We start from the raw sequence: 22,011 nt of genomic DNA on the forward strand, positions 1-22,011 counted from the left end.
TCATCATTACACACACGAATAAGAGCATCCGCAACGCTGCCTCGTTGCGGACTCGATCTCGTCTCGACGAGACGAGACGGCATCGAAACAGCGTTGCGGCTCCCGTCTCGTCTCGACGAGACGAGATGTCTCGACGCCCAACGCGTCCCGGCGAGGCAAGTCTCGAGGTCGCGAGACACGCGCGCGGGCTGGTGGCGTGACGCCCACTCGCCGACCCGCGAGTGGGCGTCGGATTTATGACGTCATAATTCAATTTTTTTTTTAAAAATCAGATTTTTCAAAAAAAAAAAAAATTAAAATTAAAATAAAAAACGGTAATATTTTAATTTTTAATTTTTTTTTTTTTTTATATATATTCTATATATACTCTTCTCCATTCTCCATATTACACACAAACACACATTTATCCTCTCATCTCTCTTTCTTTCCTCTCCAATCACTTCTATAAAATCATTCCTTTATTTTTTTCTTCTCCAAAATTTAATCAATTATGGATCCATTTGAGCAAATGCGTCGAATAATGGAAGAATCGCTAGAAGCAGATCGACGTAGGGAGGAGGAAGCCGCCGCGCCTCCTAGGCAACGCCGGACATACATCCACCGTAACCGGGAGGAAGCCGCCGCAAGGTTGGAACGTGATTACTTCAGTCCGAACCCGGTGTGGGGAGATATCTACTTCCGTCGCCGTTTCCGTATGTCACGCCCGCTCTTTTTGCATATCGCGAATACATTGGCGGCACGGGAAGAGTTCTTCAGAGAAGGGTTCGACGCTGTTGGCCGTCCTAGCCACACGACGCTCCAGAAATGTACTGCGGCGATCCGTCAGCTTGCTACTGGACAAACGGCGGATGCGTTCGACGAATACCTGCACGTCGGAGAATCCACTGGGCGACTTTGTTTGTTGAACTTCTGCAAAGGCGTCCGGGCAGCCTTCACCGCCGAATTTCTGAAGAAGCCAACCACCGCAGATTGTCAGTTTCTGCTCCGTCTTCACGAACACGTGCACGGATTCCCCGGGATGCTCGGGAGTGTCGATTGCATGCATTGGCAATGGAAGAATTGCCCTGTGGCGTTGAAGGGGTCATACACGAGCGGCCACAAAGGCACCCACCCCACCGTTATACTCGAGGCCGTCGCCGACTACCGGCTATGGATTTGGCATGCGTATTTCGGGGTCCCCGGCTCGAACAACGACATCAACGTGCTCAACAACTCCGACCTCTTCGCTGAAGTTCTGAATGGTAAAGCGCCGGCCATCAACTTCGTCGCTAACAATCGCCAGTATAAAATGGGGTACTATCTTGCCGACGGCATCTATCCGAAGTGGCCAACCTTCGTGAAGACGTTCAACAGGCCTACGGACGAAAAGCAGTCTCTTTTTGCGCAGAAGCAAGAGTCTGCTCACAAGGATGTGGAGAGAGCGTTCGGGGTTCTCCAAGCTCGATGGAACATTATCAAAGCCCCGGCTCGACAGTGGTTTATAGAGAATATGGTCGACATCATGTATACGTGCATAATCTTGCACAACATGATTGTCGCCGACGAAGGACCTGAGGCGGGAAATTGGTTCGACCCTGAAACCCCGGGAAGCTCAACCGCAAGTAGTCCGCCTCGAACGGGAGTGCATCCGTCTTTGCAAGAGCGGTTGTCTATTCGGGCAAGGACACGTGATTCTACCGCCCACGCCCAACTCCAGGAGGATCTAATGGAGCACATTTGGGCAAAATTTGGCAACCATTAGATGATCGTCACTAGAGAACTCCTTCTTCTGCTTCTTTGCCTCCATTTTTTTTTATTTGAGTTTAAGTGTGCAATTTATAATTTCTAGTTTTTTAATTATGTCTTTTTTATTTTTTTATGTATTTTAAATTGTAATTTTATTTTATTTATAATGAAGTGTGTTTTTTATTAATTGAATTTGTTGGAATTAAAAATAAAAAATGAAATTGAATGAATAGTTAAGAGATGGTTAAGAGATGGAGGGTTGCAGGTGCTGTTTCTTAGTTAAGAGATTAGCTGAAAAGTACAGTGGGGCCCATGAATAGTGAAGAGATGAGACGGTTAAGAGACGGATAAGAGATAGCGTTGCAGATAGCCTAAAGGATAGAGCCTCCAAAAAATTGTGAAACACCTATACAAGTTGATAGTTTTGCAAAAGAGAAAACCTATGAATTTTTAAATAATTTATTCATTAGCATTCCTTCTTTTTAATTATCGAACTCGAGTGTGTATATTTCTTATACAGTAAATCTGAATTCATCAATCATGATCTTTGGCTTGCTCCAAGTGCGCACGTTAGACTCCGTGCGCACCCTCAAGCAATAAATACTAGCCATAAACTCCGTAACCAAATTCAACTCCAATTCCAATTCCAATTCCAAACCCTAAGAATGAGAAACCCAACCGCCAAATTCCACCACCACCACCACCGCCGCCGCCACCTCCTCCTCCTCTTCCTCTTCCTCCTCCTAGTCGCCGCTGGAAAATTCCAATTCTACAAATTTGCCGACGCAGCTCAGCGGAAGATCCACATTACGGACGATCTGGACGACGTCGTCGACGACGAAGAGGACGACGAGTGGAGAGAATGGGGCACGGTGAAGGCCCGACCCGACTTCGACCCGCCCCCCACCGACTTCACCAAGATGCAGGAGCAAAATATCAAGGGCCCTGTTTTCGGATTCGTTAAACTCCGACCCGGAAATCGTCGGACTTCGGTAATGACCTTTACTCAATTCGAATTCCCATTAAATTGTGGTGTTTAGCTTTACCTGCTTCCTCTCCTCTTTGATTAAATTTCCTAATTTGATAATGGAAAGAAAGAATGTGAGCACGTGCGGGATGAAGAATTCTTCTCCTAAAATGATAAGGCGTGGAATCTTAATTTATTAGGACGTTGGGGAGTTAAGGTGTTCTTTTTTAGTTTATTACATTTTTTTTTAGTAATACTGATTCATGAAATTGTATTTTGGATCCAGATTAGTATACTACTGCTATTTTACTATTTCTAAATTTTGTCTTATGCATCACATCTGAAAGGAGACGGTATCAGAAATAGCCATGAAATGGACCAAGGTGGCAAGAACCGGAGCAACTGAAGCCAGGTTCAGCACCGTTGATCTCAGCACACTAATGTTCACCATGCCCAAAGCTCTAAATGTTTTCGAGGTTTGTTCCCACAAATAGTTATCTATATACATATATCTTGCAAACCTGTTCATTCTCTTTATTGACCATCTTATTAGTTAAAGGAATACCTGTTGAGCCAACCAGAGGCTTATGAGATCAAGATAGGCGATCAGCTCTTCAGAAGACCTGGGGATCCTACGTTCGATGAAGTTTTTCGCAAGCTCCAGATGGAGAAGGCTGAAAGCTCTGATTCCACGCCCAACGACGAGCTTTAACAACAGAATTACTACTCTCTTACTAGATGACTGAATATTCTTGTATGACTCATTTCATCTTCACTTTCTTGTAAAATGTTTACATTTTCAATTGTACAACACTTTCCTCTATTTCTGTCAAAACTGCAGATATCTTAACGTGGTTAATAAACTGTTTCTATTCAGTGATGCATACATTTCTAAGTTTTTTGAGTATAACATGATATCTACACTTTGCACTGTCATCAAGAGTGTCATCGGGTATTACAGGGAGATGTAATCATACAATGAAGTGTTTCGAGAATTCTGTTCAATGAAGAGGTTAATGTGTTTGAATAACGAATTAGGAGACTAACCCCAAAGAAGATCAGATCACTTGAGCTTAATGCTGAAGTCTGACAGCTGAAGAAGTTCTTGCAGCCTCATCTCGCTCATTTGAGTGTTATAACCCTAATCCCCTGCTTCAATTACTTGAATTAGGAATCGAATAATGTCGTGGAAATCAAATAATCTCGCTCTTTTGAGTGTTATCAATCACCTAAATATAGGTTCCATTTGTTCAACCCCGGCTCTTTGATAACATTCTTCAGAGTTGCATATCGATCTTTAACAAAGCTTTTCAACATAGATAGCTCATATTGTTTGCAAGTTTTATTCCAGTAGCAGTAGATAAACATCATGATCCAGATATCTTATGCATGAGGATATTAGTAGACTAGCAATGTTACTTCACATTTATGTTTGTCTATAGAAAATACTCACCCAGTTCCCAACCCATAGTAACTCAAGCAAGCTCTTGAAGCAGACCATCTGCTAAACAGCCATGCAAAAGAATATAGCCGAAATCAGTAAGAATCAGGCTACTTTCCCTCACTACCAAATCTCTCACCAGTTGTGCAATTAGAAAATTGAGAACATAAGGGTCCATTCAATCTTAACCTTTCCAAAAAGATCTATTAGTGCATCCCTGTCACTCCCATCCGGCCATCCCATTCTGCCATGATCACGGGTTTTATAGTCGTCCTGTTCTCCATCATTCCGGCATCCGTGAGTCCAATGGCGGAGGGAGGTGGTAACCAGGGGGTTCAAGTGACCCCCCAAATTTTTTTAATTTTTTTTATTTAGTACTATTATGTACTCCCTCCGTCCCAGTTTTATAGTCACATTTTGTCATAAAAGTCCGTCCCACATTTATAGTCACATTTATAGTTTTTCATATTTGACATAAAATTTTACCCCATCATTCACTAAAATTACACTCAAATGTCATTATCAACACAAAAATAAACCAAAACAAAAATAAAAAAACCAAAAAGTCAACAAGGGACCCACCTTCAACCAACTCACTTCATTTATTACACACTCCACTATCTCACTTCATTAATTACACACTTCACTTATTCCTTAAAACCCGTGCCCTAACTAAATGTGACTATAAATTTGGGACGGAGGGAGTATATATTTAGAAAATTTTAATTTTATATTAAAATGTACCCATATTCCTATTTGACTACTCCTATTCGACTACTCGTACACCCGAATATAAATTCCTGGATCCGCCATTGTGTGAGTCCCTCTGCAACCTTACGCAAATATATATGGCTAGGTGCCAGGTAAGAAGGCACAATCTGCAAGCCTTGTGTAGTTGTGTTACATCTCCTCTTACTTTTAGAAATTCATTACTCCCTCCGTCCCTCATTAAGAGTCACATTTTTCCGTTTCGGTCCGTCCCCTATTAAGAGTCACACTTCATTTTTACCATAAATAGTAAGTAGGTCCCACATTCCACTAACTCAATTCACTCACATTTTATTATAAAACCAATATAAAAAATGAGTCCCACATTCCACTAACTTTTTCAATCAACTTTTCTTTACATTTCTTAAAACCCGTGCCCGGTCAAAGAGTATTTTCTACTACATGAAACGTATAGTACCATTTTCATGAGTTCCTATTATCAAAATTTGAATAATATCATAAATGGGGCATTTCAAATTTTAAGCAAGCGACGATAAAAAGAGCTCGAACAATGCTCAAACTTATTCATAAAGAAAACTGTGTGCATCTGATCAACTATTCAAACTTATTCTTTTGACCATCATACTTTAGCAGCCTTAAACAGGTATAATAAAAACAAGTAAATTCGAAAATTTGAAAGAGAACACACACTCGCACACAAAAAACATGTAAATTAGATATATTCAATTTCCACAGAAGCAGATAATTCGATATTGGGGGAAAAATTAGCATCGCTTTCGTGCAATATAACTATACCAAACCCCATAAAACATTGATAACATCAAAAGCAAAATCGAGTGGTCGGAACAAAGTGAATGCGAGTGAAGACCAAAATTCTGAAGCAAGACGCCAATATGATCTCAGTTCAGCAAAACCTTGAAAGCTGAGAGGGAGCTCTCTTCGTAGCTGTCGCAGACCACTCCATCAAAATCCTGTGCATAGAATGAGTCCATGACTGTGTGTGATTTTGAATTGAATTGAATTTTGGATATTTCGATCTAGTGCAATATTTCGATCTATAACCCGCCACACCGGAAAGGCGGCAAGATATAATACAGTCATGTTCAATGGAATTGGGCCTGAAAACAAGACACCTCTAATTGAGCTAAAAAGTGCGGGCCCATACTTGTTAGTTTCACTTTGGATCTAAGTATGCTCCTTCCCAACGAGTCAAAACTTTTTAGCAAGGAAATTAAAAAATCTATACATATATAAAAGGCGAGTTTTGACCTTTTTTAAAAATATATATAAGTTTTGTTCTTATTCTATAATAATTATAAGTTATGTGATCATTTGTTGTAAGTGTAACTGTAATAAATATTTATATGAAATAAATGTCATGAAATGATTTAGGCTATAAACGCCGTTGCCTATCTATACATATATAAAATGCGAGTTTTGACCTTTTTTGAAAATATATATAAGTTTTGTCCTTATTCTATAATAATTATAAGTTATGTGATCATTTGTTGTAAGTGTAACTGTAATAAATATTTATATGAAATAAATGTCATGAAATGATTTAGGCTATAAACGCCGTTGCCTAATGAATTTAGATTACATATAGCAATTACAAATATTTGTGAGTTTTCGGGTACCGGGGTATTTGAAATGGGACGTTACAAATGTGCAATAAACGGCAGTTCAATACTAATAAGAGAACTTATGAAGTTTGGTGGATGATTCAAAAACAAAAACAAAAAAATGAAACACAATTCAGAGCATAATGCATATTTTAATCAGCCGTCCGAATATATACTCGTGATTATAATCAATTAACCAATTTATTACCAGAATCAAAGAATATAATTTTGATTCAATTAATAATTATAACAGATTAAGCAATTATATCATTTCCATAAATGTAATCAATTTAGTCCGCCTATATATGATTATAATTTTAAATTCAACCGTTAGAATTTAAGAGAATTAATTCCTATGATTCTATGAAATCGGTCCGCTACTCTTAATAAAAGAAACGCTCCTAATATATAGTTTTAAATAGCCATTTTCAAGGAAAAGCTTAGAATTTGTCACCTATAAATATTGATGCCATAAAATCATACACATTACTGAATCCATAAACAAAGGAAAGAAGGGGAAGCAAATTCTTAGTGTTGGAGTTGCGCCCCTGAATCAAGAAGAGTTCAAGGAAGCTTTCTTTTTCCATAATCACTCCAGTTATGGAAGTGTTTGATCATATTATGTTTCATGATTAATTTCATGTTGTTCAAAGCATTATTTATATTCAATTATTTACTCATAAAATTATAGCCATTTGTATTAGATTTGTAGTTTTTTTCGAGAATTGATATTTAGTTGTCAACATTTTCTTCATTTCGAGATAATGCAATTTGATGTTGGACCGTCAGTTGATCGAGAATAAGGAATAAATTGGTTGATGCGTAGGCTGCAGCGGAAGTGGATTGCAGAAGAAATGAACGGAAGAGTGAAGAAGAAGATGTGACGTTGTATATTTGTTTGGTTAAGATTTCTTTTGTTTATTTAATTTGTAACTACTTTTATGTTTGTGCTTAGAGTTTTAAGTATAATTATTGCAAACACATAGTACTATCTTGGAAATAATTCTATGTATAATTATTGCAAACAACATAGTACTATCTTTTTTCCAAAATGCGATAGATATTGTGTGGATATTTTACATATTTTAATTTGTATTTCCGTGGATGGCACTTATGATTTTACTATTAATATAATTTTTCAAAACATGAACTAATACGGTATTGTCATCATATAAATTTATTTATGTACTACATATTTAGTTACTCTTCTATATATTTTTATATTCTTTAGTATTGATGACTATTGTTGTGTATTAAATTTTTTATGTGAGTGGTATTTTAAAGTGCTTGTGTTGTCCATTAATAAAATATAAAATTATGGTTGCTATTTTGTGGTATTAGAGATAAGAAAGTAGTTATTGGAAGTTTTGAATAATTTCATAAATAATGCAACTTTTGTACAGTTACCGAAAATATGTGTATTCACATGATTGATTTTTAAAGTTGTTTAATTTTATGTTTTGACAATGTACATTTAAATTGTTTTACATGTTTGTGATTTTTAACCCTTGCTTACTGATTTTAAGTAATTAATTCAAAATATAAATTTAATGTGATGGAATTAATTCCATCCATACATCGTACGGGCGTGACACTAGTTTTAATAAAAAGTAAGGGAGATGAATAACATAGTAACGATAAGAGTGTCCTTAATAATGTGGATACTTTGGTGGACAAACCACTTTTTTATTGTCCACAACCACAAAAAAAATGGCCACAACAATAGTGGACACTCCCAAACCACAAATCACATTATTTAATCAATTATTTGCATATTTTAATTCAGTCTAGAATAAAAAATTATCGGACTATAATAATTAGAAAATGAAATAATAATAAAATAAAATAAAAGAATTGGGACCAAATATTCGTTGTATAAAAGATACGGAAAAATTATACAATGAAAATTTTATAAAAAAAACAATTAAAAAATATCGCCACCGTCTACTCGGTGGCATCATCGGAATCCTCCGCCTCTTCTCCATCACTGCCTTTGCCATCTCCCGTTGTCGGCGCTGCCCCCGCGTCTGCTGCACCACACCACCCTAGCTACTCCCTGATCTTCTACATGAACTCGTAGTATATCGCCTTGGTGACTGGGTCGGTCGCGGTCTCGTAATGAACGACGTTCTCCTGGTGTTATTTCATCAACTATACATCCAGGTTCCTGTTCAACACCGAGGCCGGAGTGGTGACCACGATTTGCGATCCAGACGTGGCCACGGAGAAGCAGGGGAACCTGCAGCTTTAGCGTCTCAGATAATGAACTGTTGGTCCCGAGGACGTGGGCGCCTGGAGTGTGTGGCGGAGGGCTGGTCCGAACCAGCGTCGTTAAGGTCGATGGAACGTGAGCTGCTACTGCTGCTGCTGTAGTTCTCGGCTTTGTCGAGCCTAGTCCGCTTCGCCCCAGGAGCAAGCTCTTTCGCGCGCAGATGGCCTTGAATTTCGGGCAGTCCTAGAGAACCAAATATTCCTCCCAGTAGCCGAACTTAGGAAACTCTTTGGTGTTGAACATGGAGAATGACAATGCCTTCACGCCGGCTTCGCTGCGGCCACTCTCAGCAGTGCGCTGGTTGTTTTCGTATATGCCCGCGAACCTCTTGACAGCTCTTAGAATCCTCCCCCACTTTTTGTGGATCTGGTCCGGCTCACGCGGGACGGCGCCTCTCGGCTTGAAGTCGTCGTAGGCCACCAGGACGCGCCTCCAGAAGCTTAACTCGGTATGATTGGTGCCAACTGGGGCGTCCGACATGACAGCATCCAAGGCCCTTGCCACAACAATGGACTCCGCTTTGGTGTAGTGCGTGGACCGACGCTGCCGCCGACACCTCCACCGCCCCCGCTGCCGGCGCCTACCCCCTTCCACCGTCACCGCCGCCTCCTCTCCCACCGCCGGCGCCGTCGACATCTCCACTCCGACCGCCGACTCTCGTTGGAACCGGCATGTCCACGCATGCTGGCAGAGTCTCCGGTAGGCCCAGACTCATACCCATCATCTGCTTCAATGTGAATCTATCGTAATCAGACAGAGGAGATTGGGTGGGTTGGGAAGAGTGAGAAGGGGTATCCGGACGCCAATTGGGGACGACCTATATTCCTCTAAAAAGAGGAGGATTGGCCCGATATTGGGGTATATGTTGCCACGACGGGGATGTTGGCGCCCACAACTGGGATGGAGGGGGAGTAGGACTCGATCTCCACGGTTGGGTAGGAGGATAGTTGTCGTATCCCGAGTCTCCGGTGCCGGGGAAATCACTGTCTCCACCGTGCATATTAACGAAAATATAGAGTAAAAAAAGGGGTAGAGAGTGAAATTACGGTATAGATATGTGTGAGGTGAAAAAAATGTGGGAGGGAGTATTTATAAAAAATGAACGAAAATTAAAAAAATAATACTAATTGGGCGGCGCTGTGGCAATAACCCGCAGCGGCTAATACCCCCCTCCCCCGCGCCCCATCCACGCCGACTACTCGGCTGAGGGCTGTCCGCCCCTCCCCGCTCCGGCGCATCCATCCAGCACAATAGGGAGCCGCGACTGCCAGGACTCCTTTATTGAGGACACTCTAAAGAGGGAGTAAAATAGGTGATGGACTAAAATAAAAATGATTGAATATTTTATGTTTTGTTAAAAAATGAAATGACTCAACTTAATTGGGACAGACATCTTAAAATGGAATACGACTCAACTTAGCTATACGGAAAGAGTAGTAATTAGTATGTATTTTTAGGTTTAAAAAGTACTCCTACTAGGGAGTTCTATTTTAGTGGATAAAAATTTCGATTGCAATTCAACTATATTGAGATACGGCAAACATTAGCTAGTATTGCAATTTGCACATATGATACTTCAAAATTAATTGATTACAATAATCAAACGGCGCCTAATCGGCCTTAAGGTTTCTATATTACAAAACTTTATACGTGCGTATTGTTAATGGATTCTATTTGTTTGTTTTCTTTTTGACAATTATTTTACATTATTAAATATGTACGTTATACTTATTTACATTACTGTAACTTTAAAAAATTATTAGAGATGAAGTGAGTCATGCCGATCGTCACAAAGAGAAATAATAAAAGGATACAATGTACGTATTTTCATTGTTATATCATTGTGACCGTTGCACTGATAATATATTAAAATGGCGTAATCTATATTTAACAACAGTAAGGGATAGCAATGTATTTGAGTCCTTTTTTGAAATATTATTTATCTAACAATCATCCTAACCAACCAAATCAATCTTTAATAATCAATGATTATATTATCTTTTGATAATAGTATTATTATTTGAAATATTTTATTTTTTGAATCGCAAACATACTGACTCAATGAGCTTGATCATTATTTTTATCGTAAAAAGATTTTCGCATGCGATACTTTGTTCGGAAAAATCGCAGAAGATAAATTGTATCGTCTCATAGCTCTTGTAGGTTGTAAAGATAGAGTTGTTGCACAAATGGCTACATTCTTGATGATCGATTTGCCGATTTTGTTCAAAAATTATTTCTTCCCATTCATCAAAATTAAAACTTTATGTTATTTTTGAGAAGTGTTGAATCAATAATTGTGAGAGGATTTGTTATCTAAGAGGTGTTAAAATGATGCCACGTATCCAGCAATATTAATAACGCTACACAACAATAGTTGCTGTCTAGCGTATTGGATATTGCTGGCCGAGAAAATTTATCCTAGAGCAGTTTTTATAATTGCCACATGGCAGCTGATTATTTGTCCACATGTACAAACGATTGACTAAGAATAGTGGTATGATGTTATTTTAAGAGGTGTTGTCATTTTAACGCACACATATAAATAAATATATAGAAGTTGTTTGTTGAGCATATGATTAATTCCACCGTCACTTATGATATTTAAAATTTTATTTAAAAATAAATTTTGAAGTAATTTACATATTTAATAAGGACTTTTATATTACTCCTATAATATGTACTATAAAATATGAATAAATTTTGGAACTTTATAATAATTTTTTTAAAAAAGTTGGATTCATTAGGGGCTAAAGCCATTCCCATTTACATGTAGTTCTGCCCATGCTTATGAGAAAGAATGACTTGTTATTTTTATTGATTTATTGGTTTTTATGAGCATGTGAGATATTCCATCCGTCCCAAGATTAGTGACTTGTATTCTTTTTTGGGGTGTCCCACTACAAGTGACCTATTTCTATTTTTAGCAAAAAATCACCTCTCTTACTTTATTCTTCACCTACTTTATTCTATCTCTCTCCTATATTTTTCTCTCTCTCATACTTTACTCTCTCCTCTTTAACTTATTTAAATACTATTCCTTAAATCACGTGCCCAAAAGAAGTAAGTCACTTATCTTGGGACGGAGGGAGTACTATTTGTTAAGTATACAATTCTATCTTTAATTGAGAGAAATAATGACTTGTCATCTAGGTATCTTTTGATTTTCGTAAGCACGTTAGATGTTCGATAAACATAGAATTCCACCAACGTTTATAGTGATCGTTTGATAGAAGAACTCGTGACACATCTCAAATAAGAAATAATAAAATAAAAAAGAAAAAATAAATACTACTCCAAATGATAAAGCTTAAGGAATAGAAAGACAGACATCGTTATTTAAATTTATAAACGCTAGAAATAAAGGATCAACCAGCAAATCATAAACATACATTTACTTTTGATAAAGATTAGAAAATTATTGAATATGATACTTGTCCAAATTAAGAAGACATTAATAAATACACCAAAAGATAAAGCTAAAGTAAAAGGAAGGGGAGTAGAGAGAAAGGCTAAATAGCGCTCTCCCCTATCTTAACATTCACATTTTCCGCTGCAAGTCAGTTATTCGCGGTAAGTGCGACCACTCATCGTGATTGCTTTGTTGGATATATTTGTTACTTGAATTCCCCAGTTGTTTATTTGATGGTTTCCCTATTCAAATTTGGTGTGTGAATTTATTTGAAAGCGCATATTTACATATACATATGCATAGACGACTGATCGCATCGAATTAGCTGTAACTGTTCTTTTTTCTGGAGATCTCATGCTTTTTTTGGTTATATGCTTTGTGTAGCTATTCGTTTCTATCTGAATTTGGTTGGGATGTTTTGGAACTGGATATGTTTTGATTAGGTGGAAAGTTTTAGGGCTTTATGTTTATGAGTGAAGATTTTTCAATAGGAAGAAGGCTTATTCCTTATTAGCTATTAGGTCCTGGCTAATTTTACTTTGAGTAATATGATGCATAGAAAAAAACAAAAACAAAAACTAAGCTAATCTACCATTTATGTGATGGATTGATTAGTTTTATGCTTTTTTGACTATTTTGTCGTTTAAATACTCAATCCTACATTTTATCAATCTATACTCTCACTTAAGTAAACTCTTCATAATAGTTTTATTGTTGAGATGTTGGAAGAACATATCAAAAACTTTATACAGTTATTGGGTCACAGTTAGTTGTTGCTACAATTGATTACATCAAGTTGCATTGGACCATAAGCTGCGTATGGAAATTAAGCTTCACACTGGTCCAATTCGATTAGGGTAGTGCTATTAGAAGGTTCTGTGATGAACTGATATGTTATAGCCTTAAATGTGTTTATTTTACTCAATCCTGATATTTTATGCTGATTTTGTCTTAGTAAATATTTCCTTAGATGTCAGAGAATAACAAGAGAGAGGAGATTTCACAGAAAGGAAATGATTGGGAAGTTGTAGCGCTCACAGAATCTGCATATGCTGCTGCTCCTGGTCCCAAAAACATGCTGGATATTAGTGACAGCAACAATTTAAGTGGGGATGTTGATTCGGAGACTGCTCGTGCCATGTTCATGTCAGGCCACTTTGGACTTTCGCCTAATGTGCACGAGAACTTTCCATTAGAACCTGAATGCAAGGAGAAGTGTTCTGGAGAGGTCCATGACCATGATGTCCATCAAGTTACGGAGCAGCAAGGTAATAAATCAGATTTAAAGCAAGACGATAGTTTGAATATAGAAGGGCTCATTTCTGATGAATTTTCCGGAGTTCCACAATTTGACAAAAAATATGGTTCTGACTTGGGCGACATTGCATCCTCAAAATCGATAGACAAAGAGCAGGGCATGTACGTGACTGGGAAGAACTCTTATAATGATGCTGTTGCAGCTGGCACGCCTCTCATTGCTGATGAGGACATGGGCACTGCTGAAGAATTTGAATCTCCAGATGATGCTGCGAAGTCAAAAGTGCATAAACATGTTGAAGAAGATAAGTTTAGTGAACCGACTGATCTTCCTTGTGACACTTGGTGGAGAATACGTGCTGCTTCCTTGTATGGCCACGCGAAAAATTCAAATCCATATTGGTCTCTCGTTGTTGCTGCAGCTGTTATTGGGCTTGTGATTATTGGTCGCAGGTGGCAGCGTGATAGGCCGCAAGCTTTTCAACTCAAGTCACAATTGACTATAGCCAATAAGGTACTTCACCTTTTGTTGCAAAAGTTTGTGTCTGGTTTTTTCATAAATTTCTATACTTTCACTGGTAAGTAGTAACTGCTCGATCACTGCAGGGGTTTTATGATTGAAAATCGACAATTTTATCACTAATTATATCTGCTATATTACAATCTCTGGTGGTATTGAGTCATTTTAGTTTCACTCTTTGATATACCCCTACTTCAGATTCATTTCTCGTTCCACAATCTTCGTCGCTTTGAAAACTTGCTTCCCTTTTATGCAGGAGGGTCACTGGATCCCTAGTCCTGTGGGACGAGTTAAGGGTGTAAATATAGGGGGTCGACACGGTTCATACATTGGACTGAGCTCCGTGACAGAAGGCTAACTATTGAAAGGAAAGAAAACATAAGTGTCCTGTCCAGTCTACCAAGATTTGTGAACATATTATATCGCGCTTTTTTACTGCATTTGCTCGTGACGAGGTACGTTTGGGTATAAATATGTACTGTAATCGACACTAGGAGCTCATACCTATCATATTGCCCGTGTTTAGTTTGTCTTCAATCGTGCAAACGTATGAACGAGGCATCATAGACGTGGCTTGTTGGAAGCTGGTGATTTGTAACTACTGAGATGTAAATTTATAAACAGTGTGTACGGTGACATGTTTTGTGTTAATGCAAGCTTTGCTGGGATATTGATTATGAATCGTGATGTGAGATTTCATTATTTTAAGCTTGATTTTATTAATCCATAGTCTGATAATACTTGTCATATGGTTATTGTCTTTTTCTTTCTTCTTTCTTCTTTCTTCTTTCTTTTCCATTCATCCTCGTGTCAATGACCAAAACCAATTTTATGCTTTGTGTTTGGGGGATCAATACTACCTTGTGAATGTAATCGAACAATTCCGATTTATTTTGTTATCAAACATTTTATCTTTTCAGTAAAAAGGGCTTTTGAATATATACAATATTTCACTAACTTATTGTAACGCTAAGAATATAAATAATTCGAAAATATACTATAGATTTCCCGAATATGTAACTCAGTCGAATATTTATACGTTTGCATATAATGGCCACGAAATGAATAAAATTTATTGTACAATCTATTTTCCATCTAAAATCTAGAGGAAAAATACCACTAACGCATAAAATAGGATAATAGGAATATTACAAAACTGCCATTTCGTTCTCTCCCTCCAAAAAAAACCCTTCATCCCCACTCCCGCGCGCGCTAAAATATTGAATTTGGGCAGCCGTTCTGATTCCTTCCTGCTCCACCAAAATCGAACAACTGTCGTCTGCATTGCCTTCCAAACTCCTAAATCAAACGATAACTCGGTAATTCCTCATTCCAATTTGTTTGCTCGTTTCGATTTTCAATACACGTTCTATGATGTACATCAACTGGTAAACCCTAACGTGCAATTGGATTTTCTGAAATTTTTTTTAAGTTATGTCATATGTTCTGTATTATTCCTTATCATTCAGGTTCTTCAACCTTAGATCTGCCTCTTCCACCACAGTTTGGGTTCATTCGCACATCTGTGTTGGTAATTGCTCGAGTATTAGCCAAAATGTCATAAATAATGATTGATTGGAGTTGATTGTTCAATAAACTGCAAGTTGCAATACTTTGATTTGCTTTTTTCTTCGAGATCAGATGGAAGAATGAATTTATATGTGGAATTTGCATTTTGTTTGAAGGAACATCTGATGCATATAAACTTCTGTTTTTGATATTAATAACTTCCGGACGTGTTATGGTAGTTTTGATAATGCAGTTTTTGAAGTTGAAAATTCAAATTTTAATTGAATCCGTAAATTAAATGATCATGAATTCACATGCCTAAGTTCCGTGTTTCTTATTCAATTCATTTTTCTGTTCAAAGGATAACATGCATAAAACTTGAAAGATCTAAATCACCATTGGCGGCAAATAAAGTAACTATTCTTTCTCTATATAGTATATATGTATAATTTAATAAATGTAAGTTTTGTTCAGTTTAAACAGTACCATTGTGTCGAGCGCAAAGTATTGGTTAAAAAAATGCAAAAAAATATTGATTCTGTCATTGCAACAGAGATGGCCAAAGTTGAAAGTCCACAAGTTAGTAGAAGAACCACAAGAGCATCTCTGAATTCCACACCAAACTCAAAAGCTCCTCAGGAGTATTCGAAGGCTACTAATCCTTCACGGCCATTGACTATCAAAGACCTTGTGTTCTGTGGTGAATCAATAAGCCTTGATGAGTTGATCAATTCTTTTCCAGGAAGAAGAGCACAGATTCTTGAATTGGTCCAGTTTTTGGGCCCTTTGAATTCACCGATGATTCCATTATTTGTCTATGGAGGTGCTTCAACCGGAAAAACAAGCACTGTACTTTATATGTTCAGGCACTTGAAGCGCCCGTTCATTTACTGTAGTTGTGTCTCTTGTTACAGTCCTAGCATACTGTTTGAGTCCATATTGAATCAGATTTTGCTTCATAGGAAGAATGAGAGTGGTGGTTATTTGAGTGCCAAACGGTGTGAAAGACCCTCTGATTTTGTCAATTTACTAGGTGAAGCTTTGACTGCTCTCATAGACAGCCTCAAAGGGAATATGGGAAAATCAAGCCCTAATGGGAGCATGGTTTACTTAGTATTTGATCGTCTAGAGCTCGTAAGGGAATGGGATAAGAGTGATAGTATAATACCCCTCTTGTTTAATTTGTACACCCTTCTTAAAATCCCTGAGGTTGGTCTGATTTTTATCAGTAGAGCTTCTCTTGATACATTTCAGTCGGACACAGGTTTTGTTGAGCCTTTCCCTGTCTATTTTCCTGATTACACGGATGATGATTTGAAACAGATATTCATGAGTAATCAGGCAAATCCAAAGCTATATTCATCTTTTCTACGGTATGTATCACACTTTATATTTTCAGTGCTTAAAGCATACTTCTGGCAGAATTAACTCTATTCCTATCCTTGCTTTATTGTTGGACAGTTCGGTGTTGAGTCAATTCTATAGGATTACAAGACGGGTTGATGAATTATCTACTGCATTTTCTCCATTATTTAAAAAGTATTGTGAACCGCTTGGTGATTTGTTAGCAGTCCCCAATGGAGATATGGAGAGCAAGTTATATAGACATCTTCAACCATTTATCTCATTATACCAGAATGAGACATGTACCATTTCTTCTCAACCGCTGCTTAAAGACAGGAACTTGAGGAAGAGTGTTTTTAAGAAGTCTGGAGTTTGTGAAACTTTAGATGAGATTGATTTCCATATGTCCACTTCTGCCAAATATCTGCTCATCTCAGCCTTTCTTGCTTCACGGAATCCAGCAACCCTTGATGCCTCACTCTTTGATTCAACAGGAGGAACTGACAATCGGAAAAAAAAGCGAAAGTAAGGGATTAAAACAACAATTTCTTTATCATGCAAAGAGTTATTCTAGAATTACAACTGCTCCTGGTTCCTGGATAACAAATTTCTGCACCATAATGTTATATTTCAGGGTCTCTGAAAAATCAGTTGACCAGAAGGAAGCAAAAGAACAAGAAATACTCATGAAAGGACCTGGAACTTTTCCGCTAGAGAGGCTGTTGGCCATACATCAATGCATCGCATCAGTTGGAGAATATTCACTTGATGATGAAGAACTACAAAATGATGGATTGAGAGCTGATGGTTCTGATAGTGGATCAATGTCTGACATTCTCTTGCAATTATCCAGTCTATGTAGTGCCAATTTTATTACCAAAGGTGGAAGCTGCCCACTGGAAGGCTCAACACGGTATCGATCCATAGTGTCTGAAGATATAGTTTTGAAGGTAACAAATTCATCAAATCACACATTTGTATTCTTTTCTGCCTCTCATTTTAAGCAGATACTGTAGTCCGTACTGTGATGTTATTAAATGGTTTACAGGTTGCTAGGAGTCTGAAGTTCCCCTTGTCAAAATACTTGTACAGAAGATAGCAGATTTGAACATTTGACTTCATGGCTGAAGGCAATGATCAATTGGCTTCATACAAATGTATACGTCAAGTGGCTGCTCTCGTCCTTGATCGGCCGAGCCTATGATATAGTTCAGTAATTTAATGTACTTGTTCACTAACTACCATCCTGTTTCTTTCTACTTCTTAATTTATGTTTACAGTTTAAACTTAAGAGTTTCCCTTGACTGTACGCTTATTGTTGTGTTTATGAAATTAACATTTTGCAGTTTCCTTGATCTAATGAGCAAAGTACTTTCTAACATGCTAACAGCCTTTTCCTTAGTCACTCAGAAAGTGATATTTTCGTAACGTATAGTTTGGGATATCGTTTATTGGTTTCTTTACCCGTATTTCTTTTATTGCAGAAGAGAGTTAATACAGCCCCAACCCTCAACCAATGTGATCTCCAAACTTATGACCATCATTTTATGAGGAAGTTTGATACTACTCGAATGATGTCTTAATTACCAGATTGGCAAAGGCCCCAAACCATTAAACATCGTATTCATGTCATCTTTCTCATTTATTTTGGACGAGGAAGAAAATCTATGGACTAAGGGATGGGGAATGGTAGATTAAACTAGCTGTAGTCTTTTTTATTCAGTCTACCTGTTTTTCACCCAACTTGCTACGCTACTTGCTGATATTTTTTTTATATTATTTGATGGGTGGTTGTTGAAAAATAGGCTGGTTATTTCGTGTGGGAGATAATGAAGATTAGTGCAAGTTTCTTAGTCATTTTTGGACTCTAACATCTTGCAGTTCAGACGACTCTGAGTTCCACTTTACTTTGAAGTCTCTTGGATTGGTATGACAAAGAAAAGGGCTCAAATTCCAAAATCAGTTAAGAATTTGTTTTACCAAAAAAATGTGACAGAAGCAGGGTTGACTTTTATATTGATCTTATTGGCAGGAAATTCTTGCAGAATGGGGGTTGACTTTTGTTTGCTGTTGCAACCCCTTTGCATTGAAGAAGGTCAAACTCTAGTTATGAAATTGAGTAAGTCTGACTTGGATTTTAGTGGGGTTATCATTTTTCAATGTAAAATCTGAGGAAGAGGTGCAAAAATAAAGATTATATTTTCATTTTGTTAATTTGAATTTTGCTCTTTGATATGTTGAGTCACGTAATCTTGGCCTTGTGCTATAAAGTGTTGGTGGGTTGTTCACCGAACTGATAACTAGCCACAAGCTACAACCCATGTTACATTTATGATCATCATAAATTGATAAATTAATCACGTATGATTTGGGGGAAAAAAGGAAGGCAAACAACCATATCATATTTTCTTTGTTCTCTGCATTTTGGACTCTTTCCATCTAATTTCTTTTCACCTCATAGCTTCTCAACTAATCTCATTTATTTCCCTTCATTGAATGCTAGAAATAAAGGCCCCAGCTCCTCTCCCTGCAGAAATTGGTTGGAGAGAGAGAAAGGTAAAAGGAGATGCACTTTGGAGTTTGGAGAGATAGAGAGAGAGGTGAAACTATTACATGTTTTTTCAGTTTCTTTTCCTTTCCACATATAATTTGCTGCTGGTTTTTTATGGTTTAACAAGGGTGGTTTCCTCTTTTAGGGTTGAATATTTGACTCCTCCTACTTAAATCTTCAACTGTCTCTAAAACGCATTTATGGTAGTAGCATCTGACTGTTGAAGTAAGATGGTGTAAATTCATGGCACACACTGGCCTTAGTTATTACCCCTTTTTCTTCCATTTATTTCCTTCATCTATAAATCCCCCTTTTTCTCCATCAGAACTCTTCAGACACACACACACACACAGTTTCTTTTTCCTCCTCTCTCAGACAAAAAACACCTCCCATAGTTGTTGATGCAAGAAAATAGTTTCTGGGTCTTTTGTCACATCTTTAGGTAAAGCAAAAAATAAAAAGGGTGGTTTTGTTTATTGTCTTTAAAAATGGACATGTCCATGGCATTGTTGTTGTTCTCTGGTGTGACATGCTACCTTCTTTGGTTCACCTTCATCTCCAAATCTCTAAAGGGCCCGCGCGTTTGGCCCGTTCTGGGCAGCCTGCCCGGCCTCATTGAGAATGCCGAGCGCATGCACGACTGGATTGCCGACAACCTCCGTGCATGCGGCGGCACCTACCAGACTTGCATCTGCGCCGTGCCCTTCTTGGCCCGGAAGCAAGGCCTCGTCACCGTCACCTGTGATCCCAAGAATTTGGAGCATATATTGAAAACTCGGTTCGATAACTACCCCAAGGGTCCTACGTGGCAGGCCGTCTTCCACGACCTTCTAGGCCAGGGGATCTTCAACTCCGACGGCGACACCTGGCTCTTTCAGCGGAAGACAGCGGCCCTCGAATTCACCACGCGAACGCTGCGCCAGGCCATGGCCCGCTGGGTGAACCGGGCCATCAAGAACCGGTTCTGCCCTTTCTTGATGTCGGCTCAGCTCGAGGCCAAGCCGGTTGACTTGCAGGATATTTTGCTCAGGCTGACGTTCGATAACATTTGTGGGCTGGCTTTCGGGAAGGACCCTCAGACTTTGGCTCCTGACTTGGCAGAGAACGGCTTCGCGTCGGCTTTCGACAATGCCACGGAGGCGTCGCTGCAGAGGTTTATCCTTCCTGAGGTGATGTGGAAGCTGAAGAAATGGCTCCGGCTCGGGATGGAGGTCAGCTTGAGCCGGAGCCTCGTCCACGTGGATGAGTATTTGTCCAACGTCATTAGCTCGCGTAAGGTGGAGCTGACAGGTCAGCAAAACAAGGATGCCAATCCCCACGATGATTTGCTGTCAAGATTTATGAAGAAGAAAGAGTCCTACTCGGATAAGTTTTTGCAGCATGTGGCGCTCAATTTCATCTTAGCTGGCAGAGACACGTCATCGGTGGCGCTTAGCTGGTTCTTTTGGCTGATCATTCAGAATCCAAGGGTGGAGCACGAGATCCTGCGGGAGATATGCACCGTCCTGATCGAGACACGTGGCACCGACGTGGAGTCCTGGCTCGATGAGACTCTTGCATTTGAGGAAGTCGATCGTTTGGTGTATTTGAAGGCTGCATTGTCGGAGACGCTACGGCTGTACCCTTCGGTCCCCGAGGACTCGAAGCATGTGGTGGCGGACGACGTCTTGCCTGACGGGACTTTTGTCCCGGCTGGATCCTCGATCACGTATTCAATCTACTCGGCTGGTCGGATGAGGTCCACGTGGGGGGATGACTGTCTCGAGTTCAAGCCGGAGAGGTGGCTGTCGAGTAACAGGGACAAGTTTGTTGCCCATGACTCTTACAAGTTCGTGGCCTTTAACGCGGGGCCGCGGATATGCCTCGGGAAGGACTTGGCCTACTTGCAAATGAAGTCGATCGCGGCGGCAGTGCTTCTCCGCCACAGGCTGACGGTGGTGCCCGGCCACAAGGTGGAGCAGAAGATGTCGCTGACGTTGTTCATGAAGGATGGGCTTAAGGTAAATGTGCATCAAAGGGATCTTAAATCACTTGTGGCGAGTGTGGTTAAGGAGAGGGAAGCAGGGGCGGCGCTCGCCGGAGATTGTTTGGATGGGGTGGCGTTGGCGGTGGAGTAAGGGTGGTGGTTGGGGTGGTTTAAGGCGGTAGTTGGAATGAGTTAAAGAAGAGTGTACAATTCTTTGTAGGGTGGGCGCCCATTAACTACTGAGTGTTTTAGGCCAACTCAGCTCAGTGGATGGCTGAATTCTCTTACAAAAAAGAAAAAGAAAAAGAAAAAAGAAATTATGTGGGACAAAACTCACATGGTGATATGGATGCCTAATGATGCTCTTGAATGCATGTAAATGAGGGAGCATATGCATGCTATTCATGTTTTGGAGGTACAACCATTCATTCTGAGATGGTGAGAATCTCTATAGTTAATATTTCTTGTTTTTTCTTCTTTCCCCTATGTCTCTAATTCATCATTTTGGGAGTATTTTGGGTTTCGTTATTGTATTTATTCTTTGAATTTCTTGTTTTCTTTTGCCATATTTCCCAGTTTAATTTAGTCTCTTATTGAAACCTTTTAAAATGTCATCGTACAAGTTAATAATTCAGATAAGATGACTGTCCATGGCTGTATAAGACTAATAACCTACATAGCTTCTAATAGGAAAGT

At 39.0% G+C, this 22,011-nt stretch overlaps 3 protein-coding genes, 1 long non-coding RNA gene and 1 pseudogene across 8 annotated transcripts; 4 read left to right on the forward strand and 1 right to left on the reverse strand.

The window, feature by feature from the left end:
• Positions 1–2,162: 2,162 nt before the first annotated feature.
• LOC148933545 (uncharacterized) lies at positions 2,163–4,219 on the reverse strand. Its single transcript, XR_016137044.1, has 2 exons — positions 4,146–4,219; positions 2,163–3,841 (listed from the first exon to the last, which is right to left on the reverse strand). It is a non-coding gene; the product is annotated as an uncharacterized LOC148933545 (long non-coding RNA).
• LOC125200188 (LDL receptor wingless signaling/trafficking chaperone) lies at positions 2,391–3,576 on the forward strand. The gene is made up of 3 exons (XM_048097918.2): positions 2,391–2,717; positions 3,040–3,168; positions 3,246–3,576. Exons 1-3 carry the CDS (start codon positions 2,391–2,393, stop codon positions 3,402–3,404), a joined length of 615 nt encoding a protein of 204 aa, XP_047953875.2. The 3' UTR covers positions 3,405–3,576.
• A 7,980-nt stretch (positions 4,220–12,199) lies between the features above and the next one.
• Positions 12,200–14,626, forward strand: ATI1 (mesoderm induction early response protein). 4 transcript variants are annotated; one of them, XM_089063413.1, is made up of 4 exons: positions 12,200–12,329; positions 13,139–13,794; positions 13,879–13,939; positions 14,202–14,626. In XM_089063413.1, the coding sequence occupies exons 2-4, from the start codon at positions 13,139–13,141 to the stop codon at positions 14,301–14,303; spliced, it is 819 nt and encodes a 272-aa protein (XP_088919539.1). In that variant the 5' UTR covers positions 12,200–12,329; the 3' UTR covers positions 14,304–14,626. The 4 variants fall into 4 exon arrangements, with proteins under 4 accessions (XP_088919539.1, XP_088919540.1, XP_047982394.1 ...); XM_089063414.1 differs by having other exon boundaries at positions 13,139–13,436; positions 13,572–13,939; XM_048126437.2 differs by having other exon boundaries at positions 13,139–13,939.
• Positions 14,627–15,114: 488 nt separating this feature from the next.
• Positions 15,115–18,917, forward strand: LOC125219378 (origin of replication complex subunit 5-like). The gene is made up of 6 exons (XM_048121350.2): positions 15,115–15,264; positions 16,008–16,827; positions 16,916–17,323; positions 17,433–17,748; positions 17,847–18,725; positions 18,831–18,917. Exons 2-5 carry the CDS (start codon positions 16,010–16,012, stop codon positions 17,895–17,897), a joined length of 1,593 nt encoding a protein of 530 aa, XP_047977307.1. The 5' UTR covers positions 15,115–15,264; positions 16,008–16,009; the 3' UTR covers positions 17,898–18,725; positions 18,831–18,917.
• On the forward strand, positions 18,835–21,861 carry LOC125219377 (cytochrome P450 86A8-like; annotated as a pseudogene). The gene is made up of 2 exons (XR_016134517.1): positions 18,835–18,917; positions 19,302–21,861. The product of XR_016134517.1 is annotated as a cytochrome P450 86A8-like (transcript).
• The last annotated feature ends 150 nt before the right edge of the window (positions 21,862–22,011 follow it).

Source organism: Salvia hispanica, chromosome 1 (genome assembly GCF_029641045.1).
Source record: "Salvia hispanica isolate PSC_SH4W2 chromosome 1, Shi_PSC_v1, whole genome shotgun sequence".
Classification (NCBI taxonomy): Eukaryota; Viridiplantae; Streptophyta; class Magnoliopsida; order Lamiales; family Lamiaceae; genus Salvia; species Salvia hispanica.

Coding starts and splice junctions, on each gene's coding strand:
- LOC125200188 (XM_048097918.2), top strand. CDS start 2,391: ATGAGAAACCCAACCGCCAAATTCCACCACCACCACCACCGCCGCCGC. Junction 2,718..3,039: donor CCGGAAATCGTCGGACTTCG/GTAATGACCTTT, acceptor CACATCTGAAAG/GAGACGGTATCAGAAATAGC. Junction 3,169..3,245: donor AAGCTCTAAATGTTTTCGAG/GTTTGTTCCCAC, acceptor CCATCTTATTAG/TTAAAGGAATACCTGTTGAG.
- ATI1 (XM_048126437.2), top strand. CDS start 13,139: ATGTCAGAGAATAACAAGAGAGAGGAGATTTCACAGAAAGGAAATGAT. Junction 13,940..14,201: donor AATTGACTATAGCCAATAAG/GTACTTCACCTT, acceptor CCTTTTATGCAG/GAGGGTCACTGGATCCCTAG.
- LOC125219378 (XM_048121350.2), top strand. CDS start 16,010: ATGGCCAAAGTTGAAAGTCCACAAGTTAGTAGAAGAACCACAAGAGCA. Junction 16,828..16,915: donor CTATATTCATCTTTTCTACG/GTATGTATCACA, acceptor ATTGTTGGACAG/TTCGGTGTTGAGTCAATTCT. Junction 17,324..17,432: donor AATCGGAAAAAAAAGCGAAA/GTAAGGGATTAA, acceptor GTTATATTTCAG/GGTCTCTGAAAAATCAGTTG.